The 23,538-nt window shown below is 38.6% G+C and overlaps 1 protein-coding gene across 7 annotated transcripts in view; it reads right to left on the bottom strand.

Annotated features, from left to right (window-relative positions):
• LOC135728164 (protein MTSS 1-like) overlaps positions 1 to 23,538 on the bottom strand; it is a 73,133-nt gene that overhangs the window by 25,181 nt on the left and 24,414 nt on the right. For all 7 annotated transcript variants that reach the window (XM_065246295.2, XM_065246301.2, XM_065246302.2 and 4 more), the window contains exon 4: positions 2,222 to 2,306. In XM_065246295.2, the coding sequence (XP_065102367.2) occupies positions 2,222 to 2,306 (85 nt within the window). The remainder of the gene's footprint in view (positions 1 to 2,221; positions 2,307 to 23,538) is intronic.

Genomic DNA, 23,538 nt, shown 5'->3' with positions numbered 1-23,538 from the left:
GGTATTGGTAATCTAGTAACCAACAGTAAATAAAGCACGCTTAGAAAATGGAGACAGGAATGCATTTAGTTATGATTGGGCAAGTTATAAATAAACTAGCAGTGCAGCTTGTCATTGTCAAACTGAATGGTGTGCACAGAAGAATTTTTAATGCGGGCACGAGCAGCAAGGGCATTATGACGACATCAAGACCAATATATGAGAAAGACAACGCATCAGCTGATACAGCTAGACCAGTGGTTTTCAAACTGGGGGCCGGGGCCCCCAGGGGGGCCGCGAGATGGTGCCAGGGGGGCCCCAGTTTTATGACATTTTATGAAATACATTAATTTAGCATGAATTCTGTGTAATTAAACCTAAAAAAATAAGGCTACCAACCAAAAGCACTACTTTTTTGTATAATTTAATGTTTTTTTTATTAAAATGTTGAGTTTTATAACAGTTTTTTGTCACACATTTTCTTTTGGGGGCCGCGAAGAATTGCACCGTACACAAGGGGGGCCACACGCTGAAAAAGTTTGGGAACCACTGAGCTAGACAATCAGTCTCATGAGTTTAATGTTTGTTACGTCAGAATTTATTTAGCAAATGCATTTTCATCTCCCATTATTCGCATTTACTTCTAAGTCAAAAACCACCAAAAATGCTTTACAGAAACATTCAAGTGACGTCACGGCCACTACGTCTATGTTTTATACAGTCTATGGTTTTCCCAGGAATATAAGTAAATCATCATTTGAAAGCTTCTCTTACTTGTGGTTGATCAAAATGGGGTTTTAACGGTTAGTGACAATTTCTAGACAACAAGGCGCCTGATCTTAAAATTAAATTATAATCAAATTATCATTCTTTTTTAATTCATTTACCACATATGGCAGTTGCCAGTTTCCAGCAGTCTTTATATTCTCAGATAATCGCTCTGTTTTTCCTCACTTTTTTAATTGCTTTGAATAAAAGCAACTGATTAATGCCTAAATGTTTGCTTATGCTTTAGTTAATCATTGGCTCAGTGTCATTATTTCTCATTGCATGCTGGGAGCTGAACAGTAAGGGGAGGAACTTCCAAAAAAAAAAAAAAAAATTTAACTCCGCCTGTAATCCCTGTTTTTGGGGCCTTTGTCAGGAATCCGACAGCCTGACCACAAATGCCTGATTTACAGCACAGCCATGGAGACGCATAAGGAATTTCTCCCAAATTAGAGTTCTGAGTGTTTATTCCACATAGTATGGAATACTGGGAGACATCATGTAGAGATGAACTGGGGTTCCCTGCGACTTTTACCACCAAAACTAACACAAAATGCCAGTAAGACTGCTGGTTTACGGTAATCCTTGCTCTGGAAAATTATAAATACAGACTTGATGATGTATTAATGCGTCCGAGTGTAAAATCGAATGTCTGGGTGTCTGTATATGGGTCAGTGACAAAAACGGTTTGGGAAGAGGAGAAATTCAAAAATCTTAAAAAAAAACTTGTTTTAAAAGCATGCATGAGGTTTATTTCAATGCACGTAGTGTATTTATGTTAATTTTATGCAATACATTTATTTTTATGAAAGTTAAGACTAAATGGACCTGAAAATGTCAAATGGTATAACCGCCAATTGCACAAAAAAATGAGTCATATTAAATATTTTATCCACCTTGATGTCATGTAACCGTAATCATAAAAAAATAATAATTTTAAAATATCATTTTATTAGTTATTTCTTAATTTTAATGCATTTTTGTAATATTTGTCCTGACATATGCTGACACCAGCTCTGTTTTCTAAATAATCTTTGTCAAATTATGTAAAAAATATATGTAAAAAATCTTATTACACTAAACAAGATCATTATTTTTTTATTCCACATTTTTTATGAATAATATTCATTTTCATAAAAGAAATACTAGTTACACCAACTGACACAGACCGGTTACACCACATTTTTGCAATTATCCCCCAAATATTCTTTCAAAATGAAATAAAACCAGAAATTTTAGACTTGGCCCTCAAAAAAGAAAATGTATAAGTAATCTCCAAATTTATTTTAACCCTTTTACATTTGTTTGAACCATACGGACACAAAATAATTAGCGGCACGTCATTCACCCAAATATTCCATTTAAATGGGATGTTTGCATATTGTTTCCTATTCATCCAGCAACGGTTATTCATAAAATGTGCTCCACAACCAAACACTCGACAAATATGAAACTTGTGACAATTGATATTTACATAGAGAAGTGCCGCAGTTTGGCTTCAATGCTTCTGTGTCTCATGCACATCCGAGTGAGCGCTGAGCCGATGTCTCTGGTGCCACCTGAAACGCAGAAAGACAACCGCACATTAGAAAAGCATCCCCAATATAAGTATTATAACAAAAGTCAAGCATTACAAAGATGTAACAGAGAGAGGTTAGAGAGAATTCACATTATGACCCCAACATTGACACAAGGGTCACACAGAGGTACCATAAGTGACCCAGTAGCCTAACACCTCACTGTCACTGTTAAAGCCCTGTGATAAACACATAGTGCATGACCTCGTCCTTTCAACAACAGTCTTTGCCTTTTGTTAAGAGGTATTTAAACTTTCTTGACAAATTCTCCTGAAAGCAGACAGCCCAAAAGGGCCAGGTCTCTTGAGAGAAGACAAAACATGCCATAGTGAGCAGCTGGGTGACCCTCGGCCACACAGACGGGGACATTGTGCCACTGACAGCGACTCCCTCCTGAGGCTTTGTCCACAAGTTTCAATGCCTCGTCTATAGGCAGTGAGACTCTTCATACATATCAGCAAATATGTAATTACTGTCACTCACTGTAAAAAAAATCCGTTGAAATAACAATGGTATTGCAGCTGGGTTGCCGGTAAATTACCGTAGATTTAAATTTATGTTATTTACTGGCAATAGTTTGTTCAAAGTTAAATAAATTGTAATTATTATCAAGTCTTAATCTTTACAGAATAAAACTATACAATAACAGCCTCATGCAAAGCATTTTGGGAACCAGAAATCATCATCAACCCTTTTCTGTTTTTTTCTTCAGATTTTGTTTCTCAGAATGTTTTGCTTGATGCTGTTTTTCTAGTTTTATTCTGTAAAGACAAAGACTTGTAAATGTTTAATGTTTATTTAACTTTAAACAAAATGTTGCCAGTAAAAAACATAAACTTAAATCTACGGTAAATTACCGGCAACCCAGCTGCAAATTTCTACGGAATTTTTTTACAGTGCTGTGTACTCACCTTCATACCGTTTCAAACACAAAAACACAAAAATTGAAGGTTTGCAGACACATTTTTTGTAAATTATAGTTAAATAGCAACAGTCAATGTTGAATAAAGGTCCATAAATGTGGTCCATATTTGTGACCCTGGATCATAAAACCAGTTATAAGTCACACAGGTATATTATTAATTTTATTATGCCAAAATTATTAAAATATTTTGGATATTAATGAAAGATCAAGTTCCATGAAGATATTTTTGTACATTGATGATCGTAAATATATAAAAAAAAAAATATTCATCATTAGTTAAATGTTGCTAAGGACTTTATTTGGACAATTTAAAGGGGATTTTTTTTAATCTTTAGATTTTTTGCAACCAGATTTTCAAATAGTTGTTTCTCAATTTAAACAAATTACCCTTATGACTGGTTTTGTGGTCCAATTTTATTTGCATTTTATGTATTTAAAGACGTTTGAAACCACACAGTAGCCATAAATGAAGAACAGACAGAAATTTAGTAGCTCTTTCTATTATCTCATATATCTACATTTGGTTCGTCAAGATGACACGAAATGTCACTTCATGTTTCGTAACGCAACATGGCTTCGCAAGTTTGAAACGCATTTCAGTATGTTCAATACACAAAGCTTTCATACGGCTCCATTCTTCAAAGGCATTACGGTTCGGATCTACGTACGGATAAAACTGTGACACAATTGAAATTTTTGTGTGAACGAGTCCTTTAAAGGTCCACTGTGTAGATTTTAAGCTGCACTAGCAGTGCCCTTAAAAAATGAACCATGTTTTTTGTGGTAAAAGTGTAGTAACCATGTTTTTTACTTTTTAAGTGATTACTATTTGCAAAACCGTAGGTTCACTACAGTAACCATGGATTTTTGGTTTTAACTGTAGTAATAATAATAGTTAATTTTCCATGGTCAACGACTCACTCCACAGCTCAACTCTCCCTTTCGAAACGTATAGAGAAGCTACGGTAGCGTCACAGGACAGTAGTGACGAAACGCGCTCTGTTGAGCAGTTTGTCCGTTTAGGGCTACTGTAGAAACGTGACGGCAACTTCCATGTAAAGGGACCCACGGTGTATGCAAATAAAAACGTCCCATTCTAAGGTAAAACAAAACAATAAAGTTCATTATGTAAGGTCTTTATACACCACTAATAATATAGTTAAGTATGTTAGATTGCATTTCTTTCAAGAGATCCTTCTAAAAGTTACACAATGCACCTTTAAAAAAAGCTTTATTGCACCTCGTTCAGTAGCCACCGCCATGCATCCAAAAGACAATATTTAGGTTAACTATATCACTGCCTGTCCTCCAACTCCCACAACAGTTTGTGATCTATAGTTCTGCCCTACGGCTACTGAGGTCATATACTGACGCTATTGAACACAACTCATCATTAACAACCTTCTCAAATCTCTTGAGTCCAGCTAAACACACACATATACGCACGCACGCACATAAACCAATAGTGACCACACGATTCCTTAAACCACTTTCACCAGTGTCAAGTAATTGTCAAATGTACAGAGATTAGAACGACTCCACTAGAGATTATTTTGAAACACAGAGCGTCTTTGATTCCAGATTTCCGGAGTCCTTCAAAGAGCGGAATCTCAATCCGAGGGTTTGACAGCAGGAGGATGAGGATCGAGCAGGTGTAATGAGGATGTGCGAGTGATCCCTGTCAGCCAGGAACCAGAAAGAGATTGAGAGAGAAAGTGTTTTTGTAGCTCAATTGGTAGAGCATGCAAAAGGTTGTGGGTTAAATTTTTTAGGGATCACACATACTGATGTATAGATTGAATAAACTATAATTTGCTTTGGATAAAAGTGTCTGCCAAGTTCCATATAAATGTAAGAAAGAGAGAGAGAGGGAGAGAGGGCGAGACAGACCAACCATGCCCCAGACAGGGAGGCCATGCCAGTCTGTGGTGCTGTAGAAAGGCCCCTCATAAGAAAAGCATTGGGCATTGTCAAGCACTGCTTTTGTCTGGCCCTATAGAGACCCACTTGGCTCCGAGCAGCCCAAGCACCGGTCACCCCTGAGAATAAATGAGCAGCCCTGTTGGAAGTGACTTTTAATCTTGCTCGCAAATGACAAACTGCCTTTGTGCTTTCACTTGTCAGGCAGCGAAAGAAAAAAAGATGGAGAGGTTCATTTGGACTTACACACCCATCCCCCAACGTCAAAATCTACGAGCTCACTGCAGGAATTATGCTTTAACTTCACCCCAGACTGCCCCGGGGCGACCTGCACTCTGCCCTTGGCCTTTGGAAACAATACGTGCTTTTCTGCGATGATGGGTGTGTTTGTATGAGTCTGTGTGTGTAAGGGACACATTTCAGACGTCTTGAAGGGTCCACAAAACTAGCCAGTTTCAACCGCAGGCCTCTGTGGCCGTGTCACCAAACCCTTTATTACGATCCCGCAATGTGGAATCATGCGGTCAGGTGAAGAAATGCGCGGCAAAAGGATCTAGCTTGGACTGTCGGGCTGGGAATAAATCATCTGCTATTCATGAATTATGCAGAATGCTGTCCAAATTTATGGAAAAAAACATGCACATGTTGAAAGAATGCTCCAGGTTCAAAACAAGGCCAGGCTTTTTAAAATCCTGTCCTGATTATGAAATCTGGTTGGAGCGCACACATTTTTTTCTCTTAAATCTTAAACATGCTCACACTAAAAGATTTTAAAACCATGGCGCATCACACAAAACAAGATATTATTAAGATTATCACGTTAGAAAGATCATGTTTCACATGACCTCAAGGGCAAGCGAATATAATAAAAATATAAACACATTTATTACTATTTTTAATTTCCAGTTTCTCCTCAGCTCTTGTTTTTGAGTCGTGGTACGTTTTCACAAACACGTTATTCAGGCAGTGGTGTTGTTTTCACACTTCCATACTCTTAAAAATACAAGGTACAAAAGTTGTACCTTTTTGTCACTGAGATGGTACCTTTTAAAGAGGTCCTAATATGTACCATTACAGATATGTAGCTTCGAGGTACGCACTCATATTATACCAAACCAAACCGTGCACGACTGTACCCTCCATACTCCCCCAGAAGTACTCACACTGTACTTTTCCTCGATCCGAGCCCGAGCATGCTTTCGTCACTGGGATGAGATTGTTTTGAAGAAAACAGGAAGTAAAGCGCTCTCTTAACACTGGAACCCATCATGATGTGAAGTCTGTGATTTTTGGTGCACGATGACACACAGCCCCCTCACATGCCTCATATTCATATTATTGCTTAGTTGGTTACACCATGCAATTTGGTTACATCATGCAATTTACCGTACTCTTATCCATCTCAAGTGAACGTAACCAGGTTGAAATGATCCCAGTAAACTGTTTATAAATGTGCACAGACGGGATTGGTAAGCATTTATATAAACATTGTTCATTTTAACGTTTATCCCAGTGTAATGTCGTGCCCCACTGATTTCCACTGTAAATGCATTCATGTGTTTTGTTTTGTTCAGCTGAGAAACGAATCAAAACTGTGAATCAGATACACTAGTACACACATACCAATACAGCTTAACTTCTGTATAGAGAACAATCCTTTACTAGAGACTGAAATGAAAATAAAGACAAGAGTAGTAACATGAAGCCCAACCAACATTCATTTATTTACATTCACTTCACAGTCCCTGAAAGTCTGAAAAGAGTCCAGTCATCGCTGTAAGAAGCCATGGTTGTAATAGGACTTATGAATCCCATTTGTTCTCTATTCACACTCACTTGTGATCCATTTCCTACAGCCTGCCGCTCTTAAAGCAACAACCCGTGCTGCTCCACGCTGTCAGGAACAATCCACTGCTTATTTCCCTTTTAAATCAATTCATTCATTTCATCATACCCACTACATAAAGCCCTGTTTTAACCTAAAAAAGTGCAGACATTTTGGTTATGATTTGTTGCTTCATATAGGGTGAATATAAGGCTCAGCGAGGGCCGGAAAAGTGGCACAAACCTCCTTTCATTTTACCCAGAAACAAACGACAATGCAGTCACAGTAATATTACCACCCGACGCCTTCTCGAAGGCCAACTGCTGTCGAAAAATGAATCTCTCTGCATTTAATCGGTTTTTGTTACATTAAAACGTTGTGTTTAATCCACTTACCGAAAACACTAAAATATGGTAATTACAAACATAGTAATTGTTCATTTAAGAGATGACTATATTGTGATCACTCCCTAATTTGTAGCCCTGTATTCAGGCTTTACCCACTGCTCTGTTCCAAATCAATTCCCAAGAAACTCCAGGGAAAAACAACAAGTCCAGACAGATCGTGTGGTTTAACTGCTTAGAAATCACTTATCAGCTAGAAATTGGATCACGAGTGCTGTTGATGGCCATGTGTTTACATAAGACCCAATGTGAGGTGGTCTGTTTCTTGTCCCTGCTTTAAAATACACAAATCAGAATCAGGACGTCTTTTCCAAACACACGCTGGCACACAGACGTACTGCAAACAAGGTTTTAAGAGTTTAGTAACAAAGCAGCTCGACCTGACTGAGGGACAACCTCACGTAACTCGTAACCCCTATTTCCCGCTTGGCCACAACACATCAGGCAATCTCATATATCATCAAGATCTGAGGCCGTACCGAAAACCTCCTGTCTGTAACAACAACATCATGGAGAGGAAAATAAGGGAAAAAATTCGCCCCCTGGTGCTCAGGGAAAATCTAAGACGTAAGTGGCCGCAGTTGACAGAAAAAGATGTTTTCAATTGCCCTCTTTAGCGTCTCCTGACAAACTGCGTTGTGGTTGTCATGGTGGTGTCTCTGCCCTTTTTCATTACTGGTTTCTCTGGAGATGGCCACCTTTGTTACCTTCATCACTGCTGGGTTTGGACCAAACATGAAGTGCTGGCTTGCAAACACTAATGCTATTACCTATAATTGACTGGAATATATCAGACAGTCGATTAATGGGATATTAAGCTGTATTAAGGGTTGTATTGGTCAACCCTCTAAGAAAGATATGCAAGTTCCTTGCCCTTTCTTGTCTAAGATGTGTCTTCTGAGAAAATCTTACAAAAGGTCTCCTGTGCTCCTTTATATGCCATAATAAGGTTTTTTTTAACCCAGCATTGGGTCAAAAGGGGATAAACCCAACCCATTGGGATGTAATTTATTTCTATGCCGGTTGTTTAACCCAGAATATTGTGCTCCTGTATAGTTCAGTGGTAGAGCATTACATTAGCAGTGCAAAAGTTCATTGGTTTGAACCGAAGGGAAACCTTTCGATATCTCTGGTGAAGCCAATACCGAAGTGACTTAAACTGCAATTCATCAACTGGCCACTTGAGGCTGGCTCCAAAAGGGATTCAAGTCCCATAGACCTCCTTGTTAAAATGCCCAACTTTACAGTAGAAAATAATGTGTTTACAGCCTTGTACAAAAATAGTTTTTGGTCTATATATCAAATTTTGCCCTTCGTGACAACTGTGATGAGGCTGAATTTTTTTGAAACTCATCCGTTTAAATTATATTAACCCTTAAAGTTCTGCATAATTAAGGGCGTGGCCACTTGAGTGACCGTTGAACCACCACTGCTGTAGCTTGAGTCGAGTTAGGCGTGCGTGGTTTCAGCAACCAGTTACCTCAGTTTCACCCATGTCCCGCCTTTTTACCCATTTTCGGATATCCGCGAGTGATGCGCGGTGATGCTCGGCCAAATGGCAATGGCAGGCACTGGCTTCTTTAAGCTTCAAAAATGATCTTCAGAAACCTATGGGTGACGTCACGGACACTACGTTCATCTTTTTTTAACAGTCTATGGTTTGAACCCAGGAAACACACACATACTGTTAAAAACTGTATACCTTGTGATGCACTGTAAGTCACTTTTGATAAAAACTGCCAAATGCATAATAAAGCTGTTATGGTGGCAGAATTTTACCACCGCAATGGTAATGCAACACTTCACCGCAGTGGTGCGGTGGTTATATAGCATGCACGTGCACATTGATCCATATAGGCACAACGTCAAGCAATGCTTGGGTTCCTTAGCAACGGCAGACGCTCTGGAGCGTCCAAACGCTTTAAAAAGAAAGCAAGAAAGCACAGTCACGTTTTTTTCGGCATGGTTTTAGACATGAAATGTAAAGCGAATGTGAAGCAAGTGAGCATATGTGCTTAACCATTTTGGTGGGTGCTTGAGCCAAGCCCCGGAGTTTGCCGGCCATTTGCATTCACGCAAACTTGAAGACATCTCGCTGGGCGAGATTGTACTTGATATTTTACATAGTTTGTGACGTGCACACCACCGTGGGTCTCACTTCACCGCGTTGGTTATGACAACAGTCAAAGCCCTAATTCGTACATTTTTTAACCCATTGTTGGGTCAAATATAAACTTTTTTGTTAATTTACTCCAACACTTGGATTTTTCAATTTTGACCCAATTCTAGGTTAAAAATAACCCATCATTTTTTGGAGTGTAGCTCAGTGGTAGAGCATTGCGTTAGGAGTATATAAGGTCATAGGTTCGATCTTAGGAACACACAAACTGGTAAAAAAGTATTATACCTTGAAATGCACCACAATTTATTGTTTGGATAAAAGCTTCTGCTAAATGCATAGATGTAAATGTCTCCATTAGTGTTTCAGCAGAGATCTCAACAATGTGACAAACTGAGTTCAGATTTGCCAAACCATATGGCAAACCAGATTTCCATATGAACTCTTCAACGTTACTCAAGATAGTGTTGTTACCGGAAGTCAGTAATTATAGTTTATAAAGTTTAAAATATGAGTTTTTCTTACAAAATGTCATCGATTACATGCAGAAGATCTTTATTAACCCCTTGGAGCCATGTGGATTACCTCTGTGAAGGACGAATTTTTCCCCTTTTTTGGGGTTTACAGCTAGCAGTTGTTCCCTGATCCCTGTTTTCTCCCATTATAAAGCTTGGAAAAGAAAGGACATTTACTAAAATAAATGTGTATGTCTGAAAGATGATGGACTTGTGTATCTGAGATTGCTTAAGGGTGTGTAAATCATGGTGTAATTTTGATATTTGTCTGGAGTATCTCTTTAAATGAAACACAATCTGAGCTCTAAAAGAGCCACCTGCACTGAGCAATAACATTTTCTTCTGGAAATTAGCATTAATGACTGAAACAATCCTATATTTGGTAAACATTACGGCCATCATTGATTGAAAACCACGTAAAGGTTGACCACTTCAGTCAGAAAGATGTGCTGGGGTCTGCACATAGCAAAGGGCTGTGCAATGGTGTGTCTCTCTCTTTGACATGAAAGACTGCAAAAAAAAAAATACGCTGGAGAGCCAAAACGTGACGCCAAGGGTTGTTTTCTTTCCTATTTAACCTGCTCAGCGCTGGTCGCAGTGGGAATGGTATTTAAAAGCTGCTTTCTAGAGTGCAAGACTCAGATCCTGTGACCTCCCGAGTCTATTTATAGCACAGCTGCGGTGCTGCGCTCCAAATGCTCCATCTCTTTCTAGAATGCCTGATGTGTAGATTGGCAGCCATTATAAATAGCTTTGACATGGGGCCTGTATGACTGGTGCAGTGCAGCCCCGCCCCTCCATGTCTCTTTCGATTTTCCTCGCTCTTGTCCGTATCTATTTCTCTTTTCAATTGGTTTCTGGTGTGCGTTTATGTGCGATATTCTCAATAATCATTTCATTCCTGACTGCTGATATTTTATCCGATCTAAATGTGTTCACATATATCACTTGTAGAGCATTGTGTTAGCAATGTAAAGGTCATGTGTTTGATCCTAGGAACCACCCACTTGGTTTAGATAAAAGCATTTGCATAAATTTAAAATGTCTCTTTTTAAACCTTATAAATAAATTAAAACATATCATGTGTTAATGTGCCAAGTACTTACTATCTTTTTTACATCATATTTAAAACAAAGCCACAAGCAAATATACAAATTTTAAATCCCTGTGCAAGAAATACTAACAATCATTTTTCTCTTTTCACACTGATCTGAAACAAAAGTTTCTCATCCCAGAGCCAAAATCCAGCCTGCAAAGGCTCCACAGCTGATCTAAGATCAGTTTAAAATGGCAGCCTCCTTCAACAGTGAGAGGGCGCATGCGAGAGACAGTTCACCGCAGGGGCATTCGAGACCGAGGTGACGATACACAGACTGTCCTTTACCCCAGAATCTCTCTGAGAGACAGCGAGAGGACCCGGTATGTGCCACATCCCTGCCAACACAAGCGTAAAGGACACTGGAAGGAGGAGGAGGGACCCTTAAGGGCACAGAGCCCTGAGAAGACGCTGCGTCAGCGACAGCTGTGAAGAAACGCTGAAAAAGGACCTCACTGAAAAAGATCTTCACTTATTTACAAGCATTTACAGCAACCACAAAAAACATGTGCACAGATAAACCTGACATATAAATTGTGTCGCAGATAAAAAAAAGTCAAACTATCAAAGTGCAATCTGCGTACTAAGGATTGCTTAACATTAACATCTCTAAACTAGTTTTACTTAGTCTTTAGCTAGAAGTATAGTTCCATGTTAATGCATACGCGACGGTCCGTGTACAGTGCGCGCGTGACGCAAATTTCGTCATCAGAATAGTATGCACACAATGTACGTGTCACGCACGCACAGGAGAATGTAATATGTAGCCAAGGAGATGCATTGCATTTTGTCGCAACACGCATGTGTCGAACGTATCTGTACATGTACACTTTGTTCATATAAAAAACAGACTATACTACGGGCTTAAGTCAAAGTTTGGTTTTAAACAAGTGGTCCTAGTATGTATGAAGTTCCCCTGCATGTTTACTGAAATGTGTTTTTATTCATTAACATGTAAAAACCAAAAAGGGTCTAAATCATTTTTTGAAAAAAAATTTATGTATTGCTTGAAAATGTAAAACCTATTAAATTTCTTTTGTGTGCTTGTGTTGCAATTTCTTTTTTTTAAATAAAATGCAGATTATTTCATATTAAGTTGCTGGGTAACTAATTATTACATGTTGTATAAATACCTTTTGTGGCTAGAATTTAGAGAAGGCAAATTTTGTTTTAACTTGTACAACCTATGAGGTGATGGCTTGAATATACAAAACATGAGGTCAAACTGTGAAATATCCCAACAGATATGGATAAGCTTATGTAGACCACATGCTTTTACAAAATATCCAGCCTGATCTCAAGAGAATTCGTATGTATTTTACGAGATGGCTAATTGGTACAAAGGGAGTCGTACAAAACCGTACAATTATCATTAAAGTCGCAATGAAATTAATATAAAAACTGTAATTGTTTTGGAATATTGTGGTATTTTTTTTTACAAATTATTTAAAAAAAGATTGTGCCCTCATAATCTTTAACCAAAAACGCAAATATCCTCTACTCCTCGAAACAATCTCGCTGTTGGGCAGGGCCCAGTAAAAGATTACAGGAATTAGAACATAGCAACATGACCCAACTTCAAACAATCCAATCTGTTCTCGATGGACAAATTTATGTCCCGTCCTAACTTTTTAATTTCATAAGCCATTTCACCCGGATATACGTCACCACAGGGAAAATAAGACAATCGCTACTTCCATTTCATGGAGACTTAAAAAAACAAAACAATAACAAAATCTTATCGCTAAAGCCACACTGCATTAAAATTCAATATGAATTAAATTAAGAAAATAAGTGTAGTTTTTAGACAAAACAAATATAAACTTTTAAATAAGTAAATTATTGCTTAAAAAAAGAAAAAAATTCATAAACACTTAATTAATTAATTAATTAATTAATTAAATTTGATATTTTTTGTCTAAAAATTACACTTATTTTGCTAGGTCATTTTGCTTATAAAGAAAATACATCTTAAATTAAGAAATTTAAAAACAGTAAGTAAGAAAGTCATTTTTTGCAGTGCACACAAATTTTTCTTGTATTTTCCTTGAATTTAGTATTTAGGAAAAATGTTCAAGATTTTTTTGCTTACCCCATTGGCAGATTTTTTTGCTTGTTTTATGCACAAAATCACTTAAATTGGATATTTTTGGTCTAAAAACTAGACTTATTATTATCTTAATTTAAGAATGTTTAGATATATTTCTACTGAAAACAAGACAAAAGCAAGAAAGTCATTTTGTTGCAGTGTAGTAACTCAACAGAAAGCTCGATGATATCATATGATTATATGCAGTGCAAGTTAATGTCTGTAGGCTATTGCCTGTTTCTGGAAAATCTCAGAGGTCACACACAATACGTCTGGTGTTTCTGAATCTGATTGCATGCTGGTGGGCTCTATTTGAACCTACTGTAACAGATGCATTTGCATAATTTCAAACAATGTGCTTCCTTACTCCAGACTGTCTGTTCACAGCTGGACAAAATGTTCTGGAAGGAAGAAGCAACCAAGCAGGAAGAACCACACCTCGGTGCATATTCCTGGACATGCTTTACATTTGAAAGAAATTTAAGTAGATTTTGAAAAAACATTTGTCATTATCCTTTTTATTTACTTATAAAACATATTTAAATTTTTTGAAGAAAGCTCAGAATTATGTTCAGATCCAAGCACTCCCAGTTTTAACATGCCTTCACTGTCAATTGCATCACAGCTGGCATCTACTGTAGCTTATCTATTATCGTTTCTACCAGTTGGCGCTAACCAGGGAATAAGGAAGTCGATTCATACATACCAGTGGATGCTTACTAACAGATGCTTTCTCGATTCTTGGAAGGCATTGTATAACGCTATGGAGGGAAGGGACAATGAATAGAATATGCATAATGTCCTATGAACTCATACAAGTATGTGTCCTACAATGCAACATACTATATTTACCATGTTAAAGTTGTGTGTATTGTGTATGTGTCAAGGATATGTAGTCCTGCGGCAATGCCGTTTCTAACATCGAAATAGGTTAGACGCCTTAAGCAAATCTGTGATGTTTTGTGTCAACACCTGCTGTAAAGCATACGGGTGACATCAACAGATCAAAGCAAGGTTATTGTCATTTGTCACAGGTAATGGGATGAACAGTCTTATGCAGAAAAAAAGTAATTTGATCTTGTGAAAGCAAACATAAGAGTATCAGATGTGTAGTTCACAGGTCAATCTACAATCACTGTACTGTACATCCCAGTCTAGTGTTATTTGCTGTGGTCTATGTGTGAAAATCCAATTGTGCACGCTAAGGATTAACCGGCTACCATCTAGGACACTGGAAAAGCATTGCATTACATGAGCCTTCTCTGAAACGTACACAGGGAAATGAAATTAGTGAAAAAGAAAAGCAAACATTGACAAATGTAATTGGGCTAAATTACAGCAAAACCAAAAATACATCCCTGAGGGTGCAGGTACGGTCTGTACCGAGTTTTAAGTTACCGTTAAAGGGCTACTTTACGTAATGAGGTTTAATAGCAACTGTTTTGCGTAATTTTGAGGCCAAATATTCCTTGGAGTGTTGTTTTAAAGTATCTACATGTGCTAATAGGTATCCTCAATTTGTGCCAGCGGTCCTAAACTTGACCCTTAAGCAAATTTAATGGCAAATAGTCTACATATATCACACACAATAAAATAAAAAACTAATTTATCCTACCAAGTAGGGCTGGGTGGTATGGCAGTATATGTCGTTACTATGAAATAAAATGTCAACCACAACAGAATTTTCTTTTCCGTGTATGCCACAAAATGTAAAAAAGGGGGCGTGGCTAACTCTGCAGTCTTGCATGAGTGTGACATAGAAACGTGAAATAATCCACACATACCAAATTAACGACGTCCCACATCCCTAGCAAATGGATAGAGGCTTCATTACCAAAGATATTGACACAATTCACCGATTCTTGTTATGCAACTTAAGGGATCTTATTAGTGTAACACTAATGATTATTTGCTGGCCAGATGTTCCTGTTTCCCACAGGCCAGATTGCTGGTGGCTAATTAGAGGCAGTGAGGAAGGAGATCCCAGACCGGCCCCTTACCCATCCAGATGATTGCTGCTTTGCTGCAGATGGGGATGAAACCGCTTCGGAGGGTTCAGGCTAACCATGGAGACCAATGGCATGGCATTTCCGAAATGCAGGGCTTTGAAAAGCCTCCAGCATGAAGCTGCTATTTATGTTCTCCGAGAATGCACAGCATTGAAGGTGCATAAACAAATAATGTTGTTCTCCTCATGACTCTCTTTAGGTACAAAATCTAGGCTTAATCTGAAACAGTGCAAAAACAAATGAACAAAAGAGTGTAAATCAGCTCCAAGGTTTTTAAAGTAAGAAGGTTGGTGAAGATTTGTACTTCATAATGTTGTCTGGGACCCTGACAGTGTTGGCATGATCGCTTTGACAGCCGTGACAAATTAGGTTACATTTACCCTACAGGCAGCCACTTTCATTGACTTCTGTTGAAGTCAAAGTGAGACCCCTGACATCCCCCATTTCTCAGTCCTCCCGCTTTAAGCTTTAATCTATACACAAAAAAACATTCATGATAATCTAAGATGGCGTTTTAGTAATCAGTACTGTTTTGATGGTCTCTGTCTCAACTGTGTTTGGTCTTGGTCTCGTCTTGGTTTCAGACTTTGTGGTCTCTGGATTTTATTTCAAGACCGGTCAAAAATACAACAACATTAATGTTATTGCATAGAAAAACTTTGGCTTTAAAAGCAATCACTGACTTATTTCTAATTGAATTTATTTTGTTACTGCTGTGCCGGTAAGAGATGAATGGGGGATAGTCCAAAACGAAATCTGTCAACAAAATGAATACAAAGGCCCACAATATCCAAAATGTAATTGCATCCATTTTTGATGGTATTTTCTCAGTCTCGACTTTCTTTGGTCTCTGTCTTTTCTTGGTCTCGGCCTCTCAAAGTCTTGGTCTTGTCTTGATATCAACACCCTTTGGTCTTGTCTTAATCTAAACGGTCTTAGTTCTCGTATTGTCTTGGTGTCGGCCCCTCAACATCTTGTCTTGTTATCAACACCCTCTGGCCTTGGTCTGGACTGTCTTTGGTCTCATTCTTGTCTTGGCCTTGGCCCCTCAAAGTCTTTGTCCTGTCTTGGTCATGACACCCTCTGGTCTTGTCTTAGTCTAAACTGTTTATGTTCTAGATTTTTTTCTTGGTTTCTGCTCCTCACTATCTTGTCTTGGTCTTGACACCCTCTGGTCTTGGTCTTGTCTTGGTCTGGACTGTCTTTGGTCTCAATCTTGTCTTGGCCTCTCCCTCTCAAAATCCTTGTGTTGGTCTCGAAACCCTCTGGTCTTGTCTTGGTCTAAACTGTCTTTGTTCTCAGTTTTGTCTTGGTTTCGGCTCCTCAACATCTTGTCTTTGTATCGACACCCTCTGGTCTTGCCTTAGTCTAAACTGTTTATGTTCTAGATTTTGTCTTGGTTTTCGGCTCCTCAACATCTCGTCTTGGTCTCGACACCCTCTGGTCTTGGTCTTGTCTTGGTCTGGACTGTCTTTGGTCTCAATCTTGTCTTGGCCTCTGCCTCTCAAATTCTTTGTGTTGGTCTTGACACCCTCTGGCCTTGTCTTAGTCTAAACTGTCTTTGTTCTCGGTTTTGTCTTGGTTTCAGCCCCTCAACATCTTGTCTTGGCCTCTGCCTCTCAAAGTCCTTGTGTTGTCTCGACACCCTCTGGCCTTGTCTTAGTCTAAACTGTCTTTGTTCTCGGTTTTGTCTTGGTTTCGGCTCCTCAACATCTTGTCTTGGTCTCGACACCCTCTGGTCTTGGTCTTGTCTTGGTCTGGACTGTCTTTGGTCTCAATCTTGTCTTGGCCTCTGCCTCTCAAATTCCTTGTGTTGGTCTTGACACCATTGTCTTAGTCTAAACTGTCTTTGTTCTCGGTTTTGTCTTGGTTTCAGCCCCTCAACATCTTGTCTTGGCCTCGGCCCCTCAAAGTCTTGGTCTTGTCTTGGTCTTGACACCCTTTGGTCTTAGTCTTGGTCTCGATTTATGTGGTTTTGGCTACAGTACTGGTCTAAGCATTAAGTCATAATGCACTAAACAATAACACTGTTTCTTTATTAGCAAAATAATGTAATGTGTGGTAAGATGTGCATCCAACAGAAGGTAGCTTTAATTTAACTAAGCAAAATTTAGGATACACCTATGAGTTCAAGATGAGTCATCAACAGTTTACTTGTTCCCTATAAAAGAGATTGTAAAGTTAAAATGTAAATTATGATATCTGCTGAATTTTTGTATTTTGTCAATTTTTAAGACTACACTAGGATATAGGTGGGCTCAAAGCAAATAAACGTATCTGTTATTTGTATCATGCCTATTTTTAAGACCCAATGAACTGCTTTGAAATGCACAGCTTGAAATTGGAAGTTAAGGCGGCATGCTAAGTGGCCACGCCCCCTTTTAAAATAGCCAATAGTTCTTAGTCTAAAAGAAGAAGTTCAGAATTATGTCATAAAAACACTGATCCACATTGGCACATTCACTTTCACACTGCGTTACAGCAAATGCTAATGCCGTGCCAGATCTGTACTTAGACACATACCAGAGATGAAGAACATTTGCGTAATGGACCTGTGATGAGATGATCCAGCATTTGATCTCTTTTTAATACTGACTGTTCAATAGCATGTGGCTGAATGAAGGATATCTCTAATCAAGGCAGGAGCCATATTCATGCTGTTACACGAAGGGCGGCTGCAGCTTCAACGGCAAACATACACAGCCATAGGAGTGGCGGCCGCACGCTCCCAACGGCCTCTGACAGAGCTTGTGCAGAAAGCAGCATGGTTGGGTTAACCAAGGGTGTCATTCGCAGAGGTGGCCTACATATGCGCCTTTTAATTAACCACCCTCCGAACCACACCACTGCATCTATCAGCAACAGCTGAAGAGCTACATGACTACACCCACCCAGAGCAGGACGGACAGGTGGTGAATGAGCGCCACACAGGCTTGTGGGAGGGAAAGGGTTGGGTGATGTGTGCATTAGGAAAACCGCAAGAGTCGGCTGGTACGTCGATACACACATGCATGCAAACTTGCTGAGCATGCTGACTGGTCTCAGGAAGGCATACTTGACAGCTGCCAGCATACCAGAAGTGTTCAGGGAGACAGGAGGTTTTGGGGGGAAAAGAAGGCTTGTGAACAAAAGATACATTTAGGGTTACCGAAATGGTGATCAATTGGTCACCAAAATTCTTGATCAATTCTATGATCTGCTAAAAATAGAAATTAGATTCTTGTACTTGCTGCCTATGAAGCATGTGGCATTACAATGCATTACACATACACACTAGGGCTCGCATAGACAAGTAGTCAGGTAATTTGAGTATTGTTTTGACAAGAAATCGACAGCAGTCATGCAACCCTTAACAGACGCTAGTCAAAATTATTGGATTGGCTTCGGTTCAGGACGGAGGCCACAGTACATCTGGCACAGACCCACAGTAAAGCCTCATGGTATATTTCTAAACCTACTTAATTGGGATATTCCTGTCTCTTACAACCACACATTTCCTTTGAGTTTAAACTATATAATTTCCCTTCTATATGTAAAAAAAGGGTGCAATAACAAGCAGATCCTCCCTATAAGGCCTTCTTTATGTTCTAAGGGCCAGATTTACTAAATGTCTCTTTTTACTAAATGCGCAAATGCCTCTCAAGGTGAAAAATAATTCTATTAAAAAAGTATACTTTAAAAAGTGTGCTAAGTATATCTTCTACATTTTATACCATTTTCTTCAAATCCAAGTATAGTTAAGTGTATTCAATTATGTATTAACTTCTACTTAATATCTATTTGACTACAATTCAAGTGTAAATACTAAAATTGTACTTTTTTTGAAAACTTCAAGAAAATCAAGATTCATGAGCAATTAAGCACACTTACAGTAGAATTGCATTGTATTGCCATTCTAATGGAAATACACTTAAAAAGGCATTGCAGCGCAAATTATAATTTGTGCATACACTTAAAGTAACTTTTAAAAAGTACATATTAAATACTCAGGTAGAAGCATTTTTGTTTTATACTTCATGTACTTCAATCAGATTTCTAATACACTAAAGTATACTAATTTTTTGCCTGGGTATTTTGACGTTTAAAAGTATTGTTGGGATTTATTTAAGACAGAAAGTGAAAAATTAACGCTGAAAAGGCATAGTTGTTTTTGCGACTGACCTTAAAGGATAATTCTGGTATTTAACACTTTGAGTCTCATTTCTGGTTTGTTTTGGATGAACTACAGTGATGGACATTGAAATTTTGACAATGGGTCGTGTCTTGACTTTTTGACTCGTTTAGAAGCGTCTCTTGACTGCTTCAGAATGGAGGTCAATGACCATGCACAAACATGTCATTAAAACAACACTTAACGTTCATTTTCAAAACTGTACAACTCACCGAGTGGTTCGTGGTGTTCGTTGATGATTAATAACAAATATTTTGGCGCAATGTATGATTTCAAACCGTGTTATTTGCTATAGTGGAACTATTTTTTCAGATACCTCACAACCGCGTATATACTTCCGCTCTATATTTGAGTCTGAAGCGTTAGCACACATCCGACCACTTGATAGCGACAACCACTTTGTATGCTCGGTGTCTAGCGTATAGACAGTCACAATTGAGCTCAACTTCAAACCTAAGGCTGGTCACTGAGCCATCAAATATGGGAAAAATTAATTTAAACCGAGTGGAAAAAACTACTCGGTTCTTGGTGAACATTAAGTGTTGTTTTAATGACATGTTTGTGCATGGTCATTGACTTCCATTCTGAAGCAGTCAAGAGACGCTTCTAAACGAGTCAAAAAGTCAAGACACGAGCCATTGTCAAAATTTCTGTGTCCATCACTGTAGTTCATCCAAAACAAACCAGAAATGAGACTCAAAGTGTTTAATACCGGAATTATCCTTTAATGTATTTACATTTGTCAGAGTTCTCTTACAGATGCAACATTTTTGGGAAGAGAGTATTTAATTGATTCACGCAACGAGATTTACTAAGGTTTGCATTTGTGAATTTACTGATATTTGCATCATTATTTAAAGCCTAATGCTGCGTTCAGACCAGCTGCGGTAGAGGCGTCAAGCGCGAGTGATTTCAATGTTAAGTCAATGTAAAGACGCGTTGACGCGAATGAGGCATTTAGCGCGGGCCATTAGATGCGATTCCGCCTCATTCGCGCATCTAGTTCGTGCGAATAGTGCGAACTGAGCGAAGCCGTGGGAAATGCACGAGTTGAAAAAAAGGGAACTTTGCCAGAAATAACGAAAATATGTTGCGCTAACCATTTAGGAGCTTGCTCTAGTTTTTTCTAGTTAAAACTTGACTCTTCTGGATTTACATTGTGTACTAAGACCGACAGAAAATTAAAAAAGTAACCCCAAATCGTAACTAAGTAAATATATTGTGTAAAAGTAAAACAACCCATGCGATGAGATACATATTCTGTTCTGCTTATCTACACATTCCTATAGTTCCACTGAGGATATCCACAAATATTAAAGGCCTAAAGCATGCGTGGGTTTCACCTGTGATAACAACTCACTGTAAGAAGATACCCGGAGAGAGGGGCATGATGGGAAAGCAGAAGAGATGACTGCATTCCACCAGACTTCATTTCCCTCGCAGGCCAAGCTACCGAATTTGAAGGGTTTGAATTTCATTTCTTAAGTGCTCGGTGAGCAAACCCGTGTCTTGTTCTTCGTAGAGGCCCAGAGGTATCTTCTCTCTGAGCTGTGGTGTTGGTTTATCATGCCATCAATCAATCCAACAGCTCTCTTCTTTTCTGGGGCAAAGCAGGCATCTACTTTTAATCTAGCGAAGCCTGACACACATTCCTGTGACAGGATTATTTGGGGCGCGCATCAGTTGGTCAGAGTCGAATCCCAAAGCGAGACCAGCATCTACGGCTCGTCTGGAGTCTGAGAGCAAGTGATGATCACAAATACTAAATAGGGAATTTCACAGCAAAACAACTTAAAGTAAATACTTTGGTGAGAGGTGATGTCTTAACCTCGAGTGGCCTGCCGACAGCTTACTTCAGATCTAGTAGATGGGTGAGAAAACTAAACCGTAACGTGATAACAGATTAACCTGTTTCTGCAACACTGCAGCACTGTGTGTGTGCAGATAAAAACCATCTACTGATTGCTGTGACTGAAGGCACGTCAGCAATCCGGATCAGGACAGATAACTAAAAGGACAAAGTATTTACTTTATTGCTACATCTGTCCAAGAACAGCACACAGGAAAATAATGTGTTGATCACTTGAAGTTCATCTACTGTTGGCATTGGACACAGTGAAATGAAAAAAAAAATCTAATGGATTATAAGTAATCGTGAGAAAAGAGTTTATCATAGTTTTGAAAGATTCTACACGCAATGCATAATAATTGGCAAATATTAGAAGCCAATTATGTAAACCATAACTACATAGTCTTTTTACTCTGTGGTGACTGACAGATTTATCATATTTATGATGTTTGTGACATTAAACACGACTGTTTCCATGGCAATAACCACGAACGGTCACTCTTTTGCTCTTTGCTTTAACGCATCTGTTTTTCATATAGTTAAATTCAGCATGCAAAGCAACGCAAGCTACCGGGGCTTCCAGAATCACTGCACCTTCCACAACATGCACAACATGGATTATAGTAATTCAATGCAAGCGAACGTATGTACTGTGTCCTGGTACTAGTTTCTCAGCTACTATAGCTAAGCTAAACAAACAATGTATTGTAAAAGACTGTGGCTGAAATAATAAGTCAGACTGAGGTCTTGTTTTCATTATGCTAGCCATTCGGCTGTTTCTAGCCAGTCTATAAATCAAAGGCCAATGGCTTGTGAACTATAAGCCAATGTTCTGATGTTTAAGTTTATAGGTCTAAATACTATTAACATGGCACATGGCTCACATGAAAAGCTTTCAGCAATGATGCTCCGTGGCAAAATCAAAGCAAAGAAACTGGGCAAAACCTGCCTGCATTTAAAATTATTGACTTTGGCAGGATTCAATTTTATTTTATTAATACATCCAATTTCTTCACAGTTGGTCTATGAGGGTGTACATATTCTGAATAGGGGTGTAACGGTACGCAAAAATCACGGTTCGGTGCGAACCCCGGTTTTGAAGCCACGGTTCGGTTCATTTTCGGTACAGTAAGGGAAAAATGCAAACATTAAACTGCAGGTTGTTTATTACTATAAACTTTTTTTTTACAATTTGTTTACAATTTTTTTTTAAAACAGTTTTTATTAAAATATAACATATAAAATATATATAAAATGAAAAAATTATAAATAAAATACTACTGCAAAGTTCTTTTTTACATTATTTTATAACAGAAGGTAACTCTTTTCTTAACCTTCTCTTAAACTTTTTCTACTAAAACCTTGAACTAACAAATTCAATTCCTGAATACATTAATGAACTATTAGCCTACATTTTTGCCACCAAAAATTTTCTGTTTTGATTTATTTTGGATTGTTTAACTCACAGTATTGAATTGGCTATGTACCATCTCTGTATAAAAAATAATATTACTGCTCTATGTGTAACTGCATAGCAAGCAACATGATGATATACTTATTATACACTCATTTTGAGATTAGTGAGTTGCATACATAGCCATCTTTGATCTTTTGCACGTTTATCCTAATCTTTGCTTGTGTCGTCAATGTAAGCTGCCTGTGACTTTACTAACGAACCCCTCCGTAGCTGAGTAACAACTGAGTAAGCCCGGGTTACAGCTCTTCTCTGTCCCGACCAGCTGATCGCATTGTGACAATGATATGATTGACGTGATCTGCAGATGAAAAATCTGATCACGCATTCCTTATTCTCGCTGTCACAGAAAGCGCGTCTCATGAATGCGTAGCAACGAAAGACGCGCATCCTCTCACGCACTTTTGAAAGAACAAAGCAGCGCGTTGACACGCGTTTAACATGCGCTTTTAGATATGACACGTAAACGTTTACACCAATAATCAAACGGATATACAACTAAGTAAAAAAAAATCTTTCTGCGGGACGAATTATGTTATATGTTTGACAGAAGACTTGCGCTGAACGCGGAGACTTCCGCCACTTAATATGTTCGTGCAGAAACGCACGTATTATGTTCCGCACAGGCGCACACAAAATGCATTCGGCCTTTCGGTGCACGCGTGCACCGTGCCGAAAGCCCTGAACCGAAACGGTCCGGTTCGAATACACGTACCGTTACACCCCTAATTCTGAATGGTGATAATGTTTGTCCATTTCATCGAGGTTTTAGTAGCTAGAACCAGAACATGTATTCAAATGATAACTGTGGCACCCCC

Source organism: Paramisgurnus dabryanus, chromosome 13 (assembly GCF_030506205.2).
Source record: "Paramisgurnus dabryanus chromosome 13, PD_genome_1.1, whole genome shotgun sequence".
Lineage (NCBI taxonomy): Eukaryota > Metazoa > Chordata > Actinopteri > Cypriniformes > Cobitidae > Paramisgurnus > Paramisgurnus dabryanus.
This window is presented reverse-complemented; position numbering and strand designations above follow the sequence as displayed.